At 59.0% G+C, this 14843-nt stretch overlaps 1 protein-coding gene across 1 annotated transcript in view; it reads left to right on the top strand.

The window, feature by feature from the left end:
* Window positions 1–96: 96 nt before the first annotated feature.
* Window positions 97–14843, top strand: part of LOC144930598 (uncharacterized) — a 32657-nt gene continuing 17910 nt past the window's right edge. The window contains exons 1-9 of the mRNA XM_078853038.1: window positions 97–185; window positions 1221–1372; window positions 1514–1605; window positions 2014–2140; window positions 2596–2745; window positions 3052–4223; window positions 10209–10638; window positions 12441–12644; window positions 12845–14334. Coding sequence (XP_078709164.1) covers window positions 1252–1372; window positions 1514–1605; window positions 2014–2140; window positions 2596–2745; window positions 3052–4223; window positions 10209–10638; window positions 12441–12644; window positions 12845–14334 — 3786 coding nt within the window. The 5' untranslated portion in view covers window positions 97–185; window positions 1221–1251. The remainder of the gene's footprint in view (window positions 186–1220; window positions 1373–1513; window positions 1606–2013; window positions 2141–2595; window positions 2746–3051; window positions 4224–10208; window positions 10639–12440; window positions 12645–12844; window positions 14335–14843) is intronic.

The raw sequence follows: 14843 nt of genomic DNA, 5'->3' as shown, positions 1-14843 counted from the left end.
TACGACCGATCACTAGAAGCCTAGACAGGACCAGGCGGGTCTTCTCTGGGGGGAACGAAATAACAAAGGGACCTTCCGCTTCCTTCCTCTCCCCCACAGTCCAGGCAGCTGGGGGGAGGGGGGTATCCAGCGGATGTGGGGGGGAAGGGGCCGATCCCCAGTCTCCCCTAGCCCCGGGCAAGCAGGTATGTGGGTGCAGACAGGGTACCTCTACGCCCTGCACCGCTGGGGGATGCGTGCATTGATTTGCTCGTCAACTGCATGGTGCAGATGAAGCAGAGGGAGGTGGGATGGGATGAGGGGGAGGTCGGAGAGGACCCCGCGTTCCCCAGCACCCCCTGAGCTTTGCCCCTCTGGATCGGGGCCCCACCAAGGAGGATCGAACCCCCAATCCCTGGCGCTGCTGAGTCCGGGACATCTGGGGAGGGAGCTGAGCCCAGCAGGGTCACCCCCGTGCCATCAGCTCTGGGGGTGCGTGGGGGGGAGGGGGATGTGCAGGGTCCCCCCGACCCAGCCAGCTCTGAGGGTGCATGAGAGCAGGGGGGGGTGTATAGGGTCCTCCCAACCCAGCCGGCTCTGGGGGTGCATGGGGGGTGAGAGGTGTGTGCAGGGTCCTCCCAACCCAGCCGGCTCTGGGGGTGCATGGGGGGTGAGAGGTGTGTGCAGGGTCCTCCCAACCCAGCCAGCTCTGGGGGTGCATGGGGGGTGAGAGGTGTGTGCAGGGTCCTCCCAACCCAGCCAGCTCTGGGGGTGCATGGGGGGTGAGGGGTGTGTGCAGGGTCCCCCCAACCCAGTCAGCTCTCAGAGTGCACGGGGGAGAGGTGTGTGCAGAGTCCTCCCAACCCAGCCAGCTCTGGTGGTGCATGAGAGGAGGGTGGTCTGTGCAAGGTCCCCCCAACCCAGCTAGTTCTGGGGGTGCATGGGGTGAGGGGTGTGTATGGGATCCCCCCAACCCAGATAGCTCTGGGGTTGCATGGAGGGAGGGGTGTGTATGGGATCCCCCCAACCCAGGTAGCTCTGGGGTTGCATGGAGGGAGGGGTGTGTGCTGGGTCCCCCCAACCCAGATAGCCCTGGGGGTGCATGGGAGGAGGGGATCTGTGTAGGGTCCCCCCAGTTCCACCAGCTCTGGGGGTGCACAGTGAGAGGGGGCATCTGTGCAGCTGAAGACCGCAGGGTTCCCCCCACACACACCCATCCCCATATTTTGGGTGGGTTGCAGGTGACAGTTAGTGGGACGGACAGCAGTGAAGATGGACTCCCCCCGAGGACTGTGGGAGGCAAGGAGGCTGCACCCCAATCCTGCACCCCAAGAGGAGGCAGGGCCAAGCCAATGGCCAGAAGCCCAGGACCAGGAGCCCCACATGTTACAAGGTAGGGCTCAGTGTTTGGGGGGGGTGTCTCCCCAGCAGGGGTCACTCTCCTTGAGGTGGAGGGGCTCTGGGGGGACCCCAGGACTGAAAGGGAGGGTTGGTTCCCCTGGGGTCTCCTAAACGACTCGCTCTTCTCCCTCAGATCTCACACGCCCCCAGGTGTCTCTGCCTAGCTCGGAGAGGCGTGAGCCGCAGCGGGGCCCGGCTGACCCGCCCTGGGAGCCTGGCGTCCAGGTGGGTCGTGGGGCTGGCCGGGTTCCTGGGAAGAGGAGACTGGCCTAGATTCTGGTCTCAGTGACCCCAGTGTACGTCTGGGGTGGGGCAGGAGTGAGCAGGCGGGATACCGGACGAGCTGGGCCCCTGGGTCTGAACTGGGGCGAGATACCAGGCTCGATGGATGTATGGGTCTGTTGCTGTGACTGTTGCTAGGAAGTGAGGCTGCTGGGATATTCCCACAATGCACTGGGGCACGTGGGCCTGGGCAGCCCAGGGGCCGCTGCTGGGATATTCCCACAATGCACCGGTGCAGCATGAGGGTGTCTGCCCAGATATTCCCAGAAGGCAGCTGGGCACTGGCCAGCTCCACCCCTCAGAGAGCAGGGGTGTGGCCACGGCGCCCAGTCGGGTCCCTTGCGGTTCCAGGCGCCAGTAACGTTCGAAGAGGTGGCCGTGTACTTCACCGAGGAGGAGTGGCGTCTCCTGGACGAAGGGCAGAGGCGGCTCTACAGGGATGTCATGCTGGAGAACTACACCAACCTCAGCTTCCTGGGTGAGGGTCGGCTTCTCCGCGGGGACAGGAGCTGGGCAAGACAGTCCCCGGCTCTAACCACTAGACCCCACTCCCACCCAGAGCTGGGGATAGAACTCGGGAGTCCTGGTTCCCAGCCCCCCTTGCTCTGATCACTAGACCCCACTCCCCTCCTGGATCCCACTTCACTCCTCAGAGCTGGAGTGAGAACCCAGGAGTTCTGGCTTCCAGACAACCCCCATCACTCTATCGTTTTACTCTATACTAAGTATTTCACCAATGGAATGATCTATCTGTCTATCTCTCTACCCCCATATCTATCTATCTATCCATCTATCCCATACCTCTCTTTCTCTCTCTCTTTCTCTCTCTCTCTCTTTCTAATACCCTAGGCCGATCTCTCTCCATTAACACATCCCCCAGCCGAGCCAACTCAGCCCCCTCCGGGAGCTGAATTCCGCTCTCTGCTTTCCTAGTCGCTCCGGTCTGGTCTAGAGTCTCACTTGATCTTATCCCGCCGCTGGCAGGATTCCCGGTCCCCAAACCGGCCGTGATCTCCCGGATGGAGCGAGGGGAAGAGCCGTGCGTCCCGGATCTCCAGGGCTCTGAGAGGAGGGAGATCCCAGGTGAGGAGTGAATGACACCAGCTCGGCGACCGTCCGGGAGTGAAGGGGAAGGTTTGCCCGGTCTCGCTTAGTGTCCCCACCAGCGGGTGCCCGAGCCCCGTGGCAGGATCCCGTCCCTCCCGCAGCCTTTGAGGGCTCAGCTGGGTCATTGGGGCAGAACCAGTCCCTCTGTTCCCCTTGTGGGGAGGTTCGGGGGCTCGGTTCCCGCCCATTGGGTTTTCTATTTAGTCACCAACCCCTTTGCTGCCCGCTCTGTCCGCGGCCCAGGGAACGAGCCCTGGCTGGAGTCTCTCTCTCTCCCCCCAGCCGGTGCCAGGACGGCGAGTGAGAATCCCCAGCAGAGAGTGGATCTGCGCGGGACATTCCCGTGGAGCTCGCAAGAGGACGTATCCCAGAATCCTCTAGGAGCTGATCTGTGCCGGCAGTTTTCAGGGCGATCCAAAGAGGACATATCCCAGCGTCCCTTGAGAGGAGATCCATGCAGGCTGTCCTCCACCCAGCAACCCAGAAGGGCCCGTCCAGGGGCGGGAGCGGGGGGCCGCCTGGGCCCGCCCAGGGGCCCCCGGCGCGGGGAGCGGCCCACCATCTGCGGCGAGTGCGGGAAGGGCTTCCTGCAGAACTCGGACCTGGTGAAGCACCTCCGCACCCACACGGGCGAGAGGCCCTACCCCTGCCCCCAGTGCGGGAAAAGCTTCACCCAGAGCTCGGCCCTGACCCAGCACCTCCGCACCCACACGGGCGAGCGCCCCTACCCCTGCCCCCAGTGCGGGAAGCGCTTCACCGAGAGCTCCACCCTGGCCCAGCACCGGCGCGTCCACACCGGCGAACGGCCCTTCCGCTGTCACCAATGCGGCAAGGCCTTCAGCCTCAGCTCCACCCTGAAGAAACACCAGCGCACCCACACCGGCGAGCGGCCCTACGTGTGCGAGGCGTGCGGGAAGAGCTTCGCCGAGAGCTCCCACCTGGCCAACCACCAGCGCGTCCACACCGGGGAGCGGCCCTACCGGTGCAAGGAGTGCGGCCGGGGCTTCAACCACACCTCCACCCTCTTCAGGCACCAGCGCGTCCACACCGGCGAGCGGCCCTACCCCTGCGGGGACTGCGGCAAGGCCTTCAGCTGGACCACGGCCCTCAAGCAGCACCAGCGGGTCCACACGGGCGCCAAGCCGTACCGGTGCAGGGAGTGCGGCAAGGCCTTCAGCTGGAGCTCCACCCTCAACCAGCACCAGCAGGTCCACTCCGGGGAGAAGCCCCACGTCTGCCCCGAGTGCGGCCGCGCCTTCGCCCGCAGCTCCCACCTGGCGCAGCACCGGCTGGTGCACTCCGGGGAGAAGCCGTTCCAATGCGGGCAGTGCCCGCGGGGCTTCATCCAGAACGCCCACCTGGTGTCCCACCGCCGGCTGCACGCCGCCCCCGCCGGGTCCCCCCAGGGCCAGGAGGAGGGCCCCGGCGACCGGGGCTGGGTTCAGCTCCCCCCGTGAGCCCGCTGCTCCCCGCTCGCCCACCCTGGCTTGGGGGTACCTGCGCTGCACACCCTGGCATAAGTTAGAACAGCTTCAGAGCTGCTGCTGGCCACGCCCCCTCCTTCTCAGGCCCCACCCCCTCAGATGCCCCACCCACCTTGGCCCTGCCCTAAAACATGCCACTGCTACCCAGGCTTTGCCCCCTAAAATGCTCTGAAATGCACCCCCTGCCTAGGCCCTAAAACACCCTCGCCAGGCCCTGCCCTTGACATGCCACTCCTACCCAGGCTTTGCCCCCTAAAATGCTCTGAAATGCACCCCCTGCCTAGGCCCCACCCCCTGTGATGCCCCCTCCCTCTCAGGCCCCACCCCCTGTGATGCCCCCTCCCTCTCAGGCCCCACCCCCTGATGCCACCTCCCTCCCAGGTCCCACACCTGACATCCTCCTCCTAGACTCTGGTCCCAACAGGCCCCCTGCTCTGTCCCTTCTCTCCCAGACTCTGCCCCAATAGCCCCTCTTTACCAGTCCCCGCCCACTGACACACCCACCGTTCTCCCCCTCCCTCTTAGTCCTGCCTCCTGACAGGCCCCTCCTCCCATTTCCCCCTAACCACGCCCACTTCTCCGCCCCATACCTCCCTAGCCCCAGCCCTATGCTATCCCTTCCCTCCCAGGCTCCACCTCCTAGTGTTGCTCTTCCCCTCCCACCCAGGCCCTGTCCCGGACCCTGGAAAACGTTACAGAGACCGCTTGATTCTGATTTAAGGATGGGATCTTAAGTCCCAGCTAATTAGCACCTTCTCGAATGCTGAAGCACTGACATGGGGAACACAGACTTGATAAAGGGCTTGTCTGGCAAAGATCTAACTGGATCCGATGGCTGGAAGTTGAAGCTTGACAAATTCAGACTGGAAATAAGGTGTAAATGTTGAAGGGGGAGAGGAATTACTTATCGGGGGTCGTGGTGGATTCTCCATCGCTGGCCATGTTTAAATCATAGTTGGGTGTTTTTCTAAAAGCTCTGCCCTAGGAGTTATTTGGGGGATGTTCTCTGGCCTGTGTTACAGAGGAGGCGAGGTTAAATGATCCCAGCGGTCCCTTCATGGCCTTTGTGAATCGATGAACCCCAGTTAAGATAAATCAATTGTATGTTAGCATGTATTAAACCGATCGCGTTAAAGTCTATGTTGTTTCTCAGCTTGTTTAAAATCAAGCTAAATGTGTTATTCTAGAGTCTAGACACAGTCTAGACACTAGTCTACATTTGGGGGAAGGATGGATTTTTTTTCGTTTCCATGCCAATTCCGAACAATTTTAAAAAATCCTTTTCCAGTGACCACAAAATTAATTTTTTCCCCAAATTTCCAGTGAATCAAAATGCCGGAAAAGAAAATCTTTTTGGATCAAACAACATGTTTTGTTTGACCCAAAATGAAAAATTTGGGGCATTATTTAATGTGTTTTTTACTCTTTAAAAAAAAAAAGGCAAGAAAATTTAGAATTGAAAAGACATTTTGAATTAAAAAATCTAAACATTTTGGGGTTTTGGGAAATTTTTTTTAGGGTTTCCCCCTCCCCCCGAAAGAAGCTGGTGAAACGGATGCAAATCTTCAGTTTTCACCAAAATGTTTCAGTCAAAACTTTTCACAAAACTCTAGATACAGATTTCAATTCCAGTGTAGCATCTTAGATAGAGTTCATTAGATCAGTGGTTTTTAAATTGCGGGTCATGACCCAGTACTGAGTTGCGGAACGTAAGGCACTGGGTTGCAGCAGCTCTGGTCAGCACTGCCGACCATTAAAAGTCGATTAAAAGTCCCGTTGGCGATGCTGCCCGGCTAAGGCAGGCTAGTCCCTACCTGTTCTGACACTGCGCTGCACCCCAGAAGTGGCCAGCAGCAGGTCCGCCTCCTAGGTGGGGGGGCCACGGAGCTCCGTGCACCAGCTCTGCACTCCCATTGGCCAGGAACTAGCCAATGGGAGCGGGAGGGGGCAGTGCTTGCCAAGGAGAGCCGCTTGCATGTGTCTGCCTAGGGAAAAGATGAGGAAAAATACAAAAATACCCCAACATTTAAAAAAATTGCTCATAAATAATCCAAAAAGTTTTTGCTTCAGAAAGGAAAATGATGAAGTTTTGGAGTAAAAAGAAAAAAGGAACATTCCCCTCAAATCAAATTTTTTTCCTGCCAAAAGTTTAGTAAAATATTTTAAAGACACAAAACATTATGCCTTGTTGGAATTAGAAGAACTTTGAAATTCTGGAATGAGACAACAAGGAAAACCCCAAATTATTAAAAACAATCAAACAAAGTGAAAAGGTTTGGGAAAAATTTTAAAGAAAATGAAATGGTTTTGGAAGGAGAACAATGTTGAATTTTTGAATTAAATGAAAATCTGGGGAGGGGGAAAGATTCCGGGACGTCTTTCATTTGTTGCAATCGGTGGCAAAAAATCCAGAAATAGAAAAACACGCAAATTGCATTTTTTCTAACAACAAAACTAGTTTTGCAATACCGTTAAAAGAGAAAGAGAGAGGAATTGTTGGTTTGAGAATGAAAATAGTGTTGAAATTTGGCGGGGGGGGGCGGAATTGAGGAAAAACTCCCCCAAATCAGAACTTCCTGCCCCCCAATTTACAAAACATTCTTTTGAATGAAAACGACATTGATGTTTTACAATAAAAAACGAGGACAGACGCCCCAAATCGGAACTTCCTGCCCCCCAATTCACAAAACATTCTTTTGAATGAAAACGACATTGACGTTTTGCAATAAAAAACGAGGACAGACGCCCCAAATCGGATGTGCCCCAATCTTTTGCCAGACATTGTTTGCAAACCGGTCAGTTTGGGATTGAAAGCAACGTTCCTCGACTTGTGACAGAGCCAAACAAAGTTGTCCGCCATCTCGGGCAGTCCCATCGACTTGGAGAATGAACTTCTCCAGCCGAAACTGAAGACCCGGCGTCTGTAAGAGGTGTTGTAACAGCCTCATATGTGGCGTGAGTATGGGCTACGTATGGACCCGTGGGTTACAGCTGAATTGGAGGCAAATGGCTACCTTTGATACCCACAACACCTGGTGGAAGTACCCCCAGGAGATGGACTGTGGACATCTTATCATTGGCTCAGATCCTTTTTGGGAAGAGACTTTTTTTGGTTCTGTGTTTGTACAGCGCCTGGCACATTGGGGTCCTGAGGCATACCTGGGCATTAGGACACAGATAATCAATTTCACTAATTCCACCAAGGATTGGGATGGGGAAATCCCCAGACGGGAAAGGACCTAGTTCATCAAAACCTCCTTTGGGGATCTGGGGGAATTTCTTGGGGCTTTTGATGGTTGATGGGGATGGTGGAGATGGGCAATCCAAATTCCCTTCCAGTGGGGCTGGGCCTGGCTCCATCACCACCAGCGGCTCTGTGGCCAATGCACACCAGCTAAGAGGCAGGGTGGCCAAGTGGATAGAGCGCTGGGCCTCAGGATGCCTCAGTTCTGTTCCTGCCCCTCTCCGGGCCTCAGTATCTCCGTTGGTAAAAATGGGACTACTTTTGTAGACTGCGTTAAGCTCTACCAATGGAAAGTGCTAGCTAAAGGTGAAGTATCATTATAATGCGGCGTGGGAGCTGGAGGAGAAGGGGAAAGGTTCTGAGGGATGTTGAGGCATTGGAGGGAGGATTTTTCCCCTCTGTGTGTCTGTGTGAGAGAGACATAAATGGGTCAGATCCCCAGCTGGAGTCAATTGGATGTATCTCCATCAGGGTCAACGGGGCCAGATCCTCAGCTGGTGTCACTCGGCCGTAGCTTCAATGGACCAGATCTCCAGCTGGTGTCAGTTAAACATGGCTTCATCGGAGTCAATGGGGCCAGATCCCCATCTGGTGTCAATTAGACATGGTTTCATCGGAGTCAATGGGGCCAGATCCCCTGCTGGTGGGAATGAAGTAAACAGATCTATGCCCGTTGACGCCAGCTGGAGATCTAGATCACTGGAGTCAGATTCTGTGGAGATGGGACCAAAGGGAGAGGAATTTACTGTAGAGTTATGAATTATCCTGACCAAGGAACTTCTGAAATCAGGCCAGGCTGGATTCTATGTTTCTCCACCCCTTTGCCACCACTCCAGTGGGCTCCCTACGCTGGTCTCTGGTTACCCTTTCCAGTTCCAACTGAGAAGCAACCCAGTACCAAAAACCGTCGAGCTGCCTGTTGGCATCTCTGTCTACACAATAAATCTCTTTCCCTAGTCGCCTGTTGTCTGTCTTGAGTTGCCAGTTCCACGCTGAACTGGCCGAATCTGAAAGGAAATGCCTTGGGACCATCAAAAGGCACCTCCTTGACTCCAGGGCTCTTCCACCGCCCAGGCCCCCGATGGGAAGAATAGAAGCATGGGAGCTTTACAAATACAGGCCGCCAGACTCTTTCATCCCAGAAAGGGGGAGGCCAGTTCAATGGTGGGGTGGCTACCAGCCTCCTCTCTAGTAACAGCCTCAGAGGTGTTGTCTGCAGAGGCACCGTCCAGCTTCGGTGGGGACCGTGGAACTTCTTCGAAAGCCAATTGGGCCATGACTACGTGACCACTTATGCCGCTCAGGAGCGTGGAAAAAACACCCCGTGAGAGATGTACGTTTCGCCGGCATCGGTAGTGGCCTGCACAGCGCCATGTTGGCAGGAGAGCTCTCTCCCGTCGGCATAGAGCGGCTACGGGAGCGATCCTACAGCGATGCAGCTGCATGGGTGCCGCTGTGCCGCTGTAAGGTCTGTGGTGTAGACATAGCCTGAGTGATTCCATGATCGGGGATGCCGCCGCCCCAAGGGGGGACGTGGAAGCATGCAGTTGGGAGCTGGGACTCCTGGGTTCTCTCCCAGCTCTGGGAGAGGAGTGGGGTCTAGCGGGTTCGAGAAGTTTGGGCTGGGAGCCAGGACTCCTGGGTTCTATCCCTCGCTGTGGGAAAGGAGCGGGGTCTAGCGGGTTCGAGAAGTTTGGGCTGGGAGCCAGGACTCCTGGGTTCTATCCCTCGCTGTGGGAAAGGAGCGGGGTCTAGCGGGTTCGAGAAGTTTGGGCTGGGAGCCAGGACTCCTGGGTTCTATCCCTCGCTGTGGGAAAGGAGCGGGGTCTAGCGGGTTCGAGAAGTTTGGGCTGGGAGCCAGGACTCCTGGGTTCTATCCCTTGCTGTGGGAAAGGAGCGGGGTCTAGCGGGTTCGAGAAGTGGGGGCTGGGAGCCAGGACTCCTGGGTTCTATCCCTCGCTGTGGGAAAGGAGCGGGGTCGAGTGGGTTCGAGAAGTGGGGGCTGGGACTAACTCCTGGGTTCTAGCCCCAGCTCTCCCAGAGACACCCTGTGAGACTTCTGGTAAGTCATTGCTTTCCTTTGGGCCTCAGTTTACCCAGTTGAAAAACGGGGCCGGTCTCTCCCTCTCTGTGTGTTTGTGCAGCGCCTGGCACAAAGGGGCCGTGAGCAGAGCACTCTGTGGGTGCTCTGGGGCTGGAGCGCCCATGGGGAAAAATCCACAGCCAAGCTCCCCGCTGTTTGGGGGCGTGCCGCGAGGAAGCGGGAGGGGCGGGAATGTGGCGCGCTTAGGGGAGGAGGCGGGGAAGAGGCCGGGCTGGGTGGGGATTTGGGGAAGGACTCGGAATAGGGGCAGGGGCTTTGGGGAAGGGGTGGGAGGGGGCGGGGCAAAGGCGGGTGCGGGGGCACAAGGGGGTCGAGCACCCACCAGCGGGAGCAGAAGTTGGCGCCTATGGCCCAGATCACGGGTGGGGTCTGTGCAGCATCTGGCACAATGGGGCCCCCGCTAGCCGTCAGCACCGGGCACAACCAGGAGGACCCTGCTCTCAGCTGAGTTCTGTGCAGCACCTGACACGGCGGGGGCCCAATCTCAGCTGGGGTCTCTAGCTAGGACAGTAATACACCTGGTAAAAAAAAAAAAAATTCCATCTCCACTGCGCCGAGACCTTGGGGACTATTTCTGCCACATCACTTTGCTCATGACCCTGCTCAGAGGCATATCTGGGGGCAGAGGATGGGCTGGCTCAGAGGGGTGGGGAATGGGACAAAGGGCCTTTCCCTCCAGGGGGCGGGGGGTCCGATCCTGCCCCCGGGCTGGGGACTGGCTGGCTCAGCGTGGGCAGGGAAGGGGCCCCAGGGCCTCTTATCGCCCGGCGTATCCCACTGCTGCCACCACGTGGCGAGCCGCAGCCCACAGCTCGCCCCCTGCTGCAGCGAACGCGTTCCAACGAGACGGCTCCACCTCCTGGGCTTCTCAGCCAGGAAGGAAGAGGGGACAGGCGAGCAAAGGGACCTTCCTGTTCCCAGCTCCTCGAGCCCGCCCCCCACCCCAGCCCCTGGGCTCGGCGGCGGGCTCCCTGGGCCCCCGGGGCCGGATCGGGCTCCCCTGGGGTGGGGAAAATCGTTCCCCCCTCCCCGCTCCGGTGAGTCGGGGCCTCCTGGGAACCAGGGAGGGAACTGAGCCCAGCAGGGTCCCCCCTCCCCCGCCGCCCAGCCCGCTCCGGGGGCGCACGGGGAAGCGGGTGGTGCAGGGTCCCGTCCCCCCAGCTCTGGGGGTGCACGGGGAGCGGGGGGGGGACCGTGCATCTGAGCCCACTGGCTGCAACGTGGGATTTTCCTGGGCGTGAACTGGTGGGGATGCACTAGGATAGGGGTTCCCACACCTCTGGTTTTGGTGGCCGGCGAGGACAATTTGTCCTAAAACACTGAATTCGCTTTCGGAGAACCAAATACATCTGCCCGTAGCCACGTCCAGACCATTACAATTGAGCTAGGTACGGGTGGGGTGGGTTTTTTGTTTTTTTTTCAGACTCAATAATAAAAATAACGTCCAGTTGTCTCTCTTCTTTACTGGATCTAAGCCAGCGGTTCTCAAACTTTTGTCCTGCGGACCCCTTTCACACAGCAAGCCTCTGAGTGCGACCCCCCCTTATACATTAAAAACACTTTTTTATATATTTAACACCATTTTAAAGGCTGGAGGCGAAGTGGGGTTTGGGGTGGAGGCTGACAGCTCGCGACCCCCCCTGTAATAACCTTGCGACCCCCTGAGGGGTCCCGACCCCCAGTTTGAGAACCCCTGATCTAAACAGAATAGAAACGCAAATCGGGTGCTTTGCATGTCGTCTTTTGGTTGTTGTTTCTTTTGCTTTTTGGATTGGGGGGTTTTTTTTTTTAGTTTTTTTTTAGATTTGTTAGCTAGTAAGTCTGGGGCTGTGAATCCTGATAGCTGTGTTTCTTAATATCACTTTGCACAGCACCGGACTTGCGAGCTGGGAGGCAGTGAAAAGGGATATTAACAAAACGTACAAATAATCACCTTTCACAGCAGACTTTCTCAGCCCCGGCAAGCCGGGGGACAAATCACGCCTTGGAAGGGAGGCCAGGGGTGATGGGGTGGATGGGCGAGGGGCCGGGGTGGGCAGCGGGGACCGGGGGTGATGGGGTGGATGGGCGAGGGGCCGGGGTGGGCAGCGGGGACCGGGGGTGATGGGGTGGATGGGCGAGGGGCCGGGGTGGGCAGCGGGGACCGGGGGTGATGGGGTGGATGGGCGAGGGGCCGGGGTGGGCAGCGGGGACCGGGGGTGATGGGGTGGATGGGTGAGGGGCCGGGGTGGGCAGCGGGGACCGGGGGTGATGGGGTGGATGGGTGAGGGGCCAGGGTGGGCAGCGGGGACCGGGGGTGATGGGGTGGATGGGCGAGGGGCCGGGGTGGGCAGTGGGTGATGGGCTGGATGGGTGAGGGGCTGGGGTGGGCACCGGGGCTGGTGAGCCTGAAGCCCCAGACTGAAGCTGGAAGCCTGAACCCCACTGCCCCAGGAAGCTGGGGAACTCACTCCAGCCGTCTGCTCCTCCGGCATTTGTGGCTCCAGAAGAGAGGGCCCCAATCCCTACTGGAGGCCCCGGGGAGGGGCTGCTGCTGTCCTCCCCCCGACCCCCAATCACCACCCTGGAGGCTGTGGCTGCAAGAAAAGCTCCTGGTGGCCGCGGGTGGCTGCATTTGAGAAACGCTGCACTCGGACGCCCTTCGGTGTAAATGACTATAGTGGAGATTGCACTGTGGGGCAGAGCGAGGGTTGGAGGTGGAGCCCACGGCTGGAGTGGCAGGGGGCTTGCCCCCGGGCTCTGCCTCCTGCCCCAGAAACACTCAGTCCCGCAGCGCCTGTTTGATTGAGCCCTCTTTGCTCTGGCTCTGTGCTCACGGGTGCTTTTGGGTTGTCCTCAGGTCGGCGTTGGCCTATGGACGACCCCGGAGCCATGGAGCCCTCCCTGCAGCGCTGGGAGGCGGTGAGCATCAAGGTGGAGGGAGAAGAGCCCAGTGCCACCGGGGAAGCCCAGCAGGGGGTGCTGGCTCTGAGCCCCTACCCCGAGGCTGCATGCCCTCTGGGCTGGGCTCTGAAAGAGGAGCCGGAGTTCCAGCAGGGAATGGGTAAGAAACTGGGGGTGTGGTGGTGGGGGTCTCCCCAGCAGGGGGCGGTCTTCTATAGGTGGAGATCTGTAGAGCAGACCCCCCCAGTGCTCAGATTGGATTTTGGGGCAGGACTGGTCAGGGACAGGGATTTTGGGTACCCCCTTTTCTTCTCTGCCCCAGTTCAGAAAGCCCGTCTGGGTTCCTTCTCTCTGTTCCAGCAGGTGATGGTGAAAGCCTGGGATGGGATCCGGTGCAGAAAGATCTGGAGAAGGCTGAACTGCACCAGCTCTTATCGATAGCGGATGTCCCCCAAGTAGAGCTGGGTGAGGTGCTGTCTGGAGGACCTGAAGAAACCGTTCCCCAAGCGGATCTGCTTCGGACGGTCTCTGGAGGGTCTGAAAGAGACGTTCCCCAACTGGATCTGTGTGAGATGTTCTCTGGAGGATCCGAAGGAGATGTTCCCCATATCAACCTGTGTGGGATACCCTCAAGAGGCTCTGTAGGGGAGGTTCCCCAGGTGGATCTGCATGGGAGGCCCTCAGGAGGAGCCGAAGAGGACGTTCCCCAAGCGGATCTGCGGGGGACGTTCTCTGAAGGGTGGGAAGGGGTGGGCATGCAGCAGCAGGGGGACCCTCCAGGGAGGAGCCAGGAGAAGCCAGCCCAGCAGGGCAGCCTCCCTGCCCCGGCCCCGGAGAAACCTTACAAGTGCTCGGTGTGTGATAAAAGCTTCGGGCAGAGCTCCCACCTCATCCAGCACCAGGTGTCGCACACGGGCGAAAAGCCTTACAAATGCCCCGAGTGCGGCAAAGGCTTCACCTGGAGCTCAGCGCTGGCCCAGCACCGACGCATCCACCGCGGCGAGAGACCTTTCGTCTGCCCAGACTGCGGCAAGAGCTTCAGCCAGAGCTCCAACCTGAGCACCCACCAGCGCACCCACACGGGCGAGAAGCCGTTTGTCTGCCCAGACTGCGGGCGCGGCTTCAGCCAGAGCTCCAACCTGGCGGCCCACCGGCGCACCCACACCGGCGAGCGCCACTACCGCTGCTATGACTGCGGGCGGGGCTTCTTGGAGCGGGCGGCGCTGGCCGAGCACCAGCAGGGCCATGCCGGGCATCGGCCCTACACCTGCGGGCAGTGCGGCAAAGCCTTCGGGCAGAGCACCAAGCTGGCCCAGCACCAGCGCATCCACACCGGCGAGCGGCCCTTCCGGTGCGAGGAGTGCGGCAAAGGCTTCAACGACGGCTCCTACCTGGTCAAGCACCGGCGGGTCCACACCGGCGAAAAGCGTTACCGCTGCCCAGTGTGTGGCAAAACCTTCAGCCAGACCTCCAACCTCATCACCCACCAGACCACCCATACCGGAGAAAAGCCTTTCCGGTGTGGGGACTGCGGGCGTAGCTTCATCCGCCAGGCTCACCTGGCTGCCCACCGGCGCACTCACACCGGCGAGCGGCCGTACCAGTGTGCCCAGTGCGGGAGGTGCTTCTCCCAGCGCTCCACCTACGCCCAGCACCGGCGCACCCACACCGGCGAGCGGCCTTACCGCTGCCCCGACTGCGGCCGGGGATTCAGCCAGAACTCCAACCTGGCGGCTCACCGGCGCATCCACACCGGTGAACGGCCCTACCAGTGTGGCCAGTGCGGCCGGTGTTTCGTCCAGAGCTCTGCCTTCACCCAGCACCAGAAGACCCACAAGAAGGGACGGGACTAGGGAGGGATGCAGGGGACTGGCCTGCAGGAAGTCGCTCCCTCTGGGGCAGCTCTGGCTCATAGGAAGCTGTGCCGCTAGGCAGGTCTTGCTCACAGGAAGTCGCCCCACTAGGACACGGTCTGGCTTATAGGAAGTCGATCCATCTAGCAAGCCTCACTCCCAGGAAGTTGTCCCATTGGGTAGGGCATCACGGACAGGAAGTCACCCCCTCTAGCATGGGTCTTGCCCACAGGAAGTTGCACCCCTGAGGTGGGATCACTTTCAGGAAGTCACCCCCGCATCCAGGTCTCTCTGACAAGAAGTTGCCCCCCTGTAGGGTGGGTCTTGCTCACAGGAAATCACACACCCCCTTTGTATCTTGCTCACAGGAAGTCACCCCCTGTAGGCTTAGCCTGCGGCTAACTTGCCATGTGGTCGGATGAGATCCACGAAAATGCCTCGTTATATTAACGAGGTCTCGGGTCTAATGAACCTCTTTAGTGGGGAATGCGGACTTCTAGAGAATT

The sequence above is a fragment of the Lepidochelys kempii genome, chromosome 6, assembly GCF_965140285.1.
Source record: "Lepidochelys kempii isolate rLepKem1 chromosome 6, rLepKem1.hap1, whole genome shotgun sequence".
Classification (NCBI taxonomy): Eukaryota; Metazoa; Chordata; order Testudines; family Cheloniidae; genus Lepidochelys; species Lepidochelys kempii.
The sequence above is the reverse complement of the archived record's forward strand: the minus strand, read 5'-3'. Positions and strand labels throughout refer to the sequence as shown.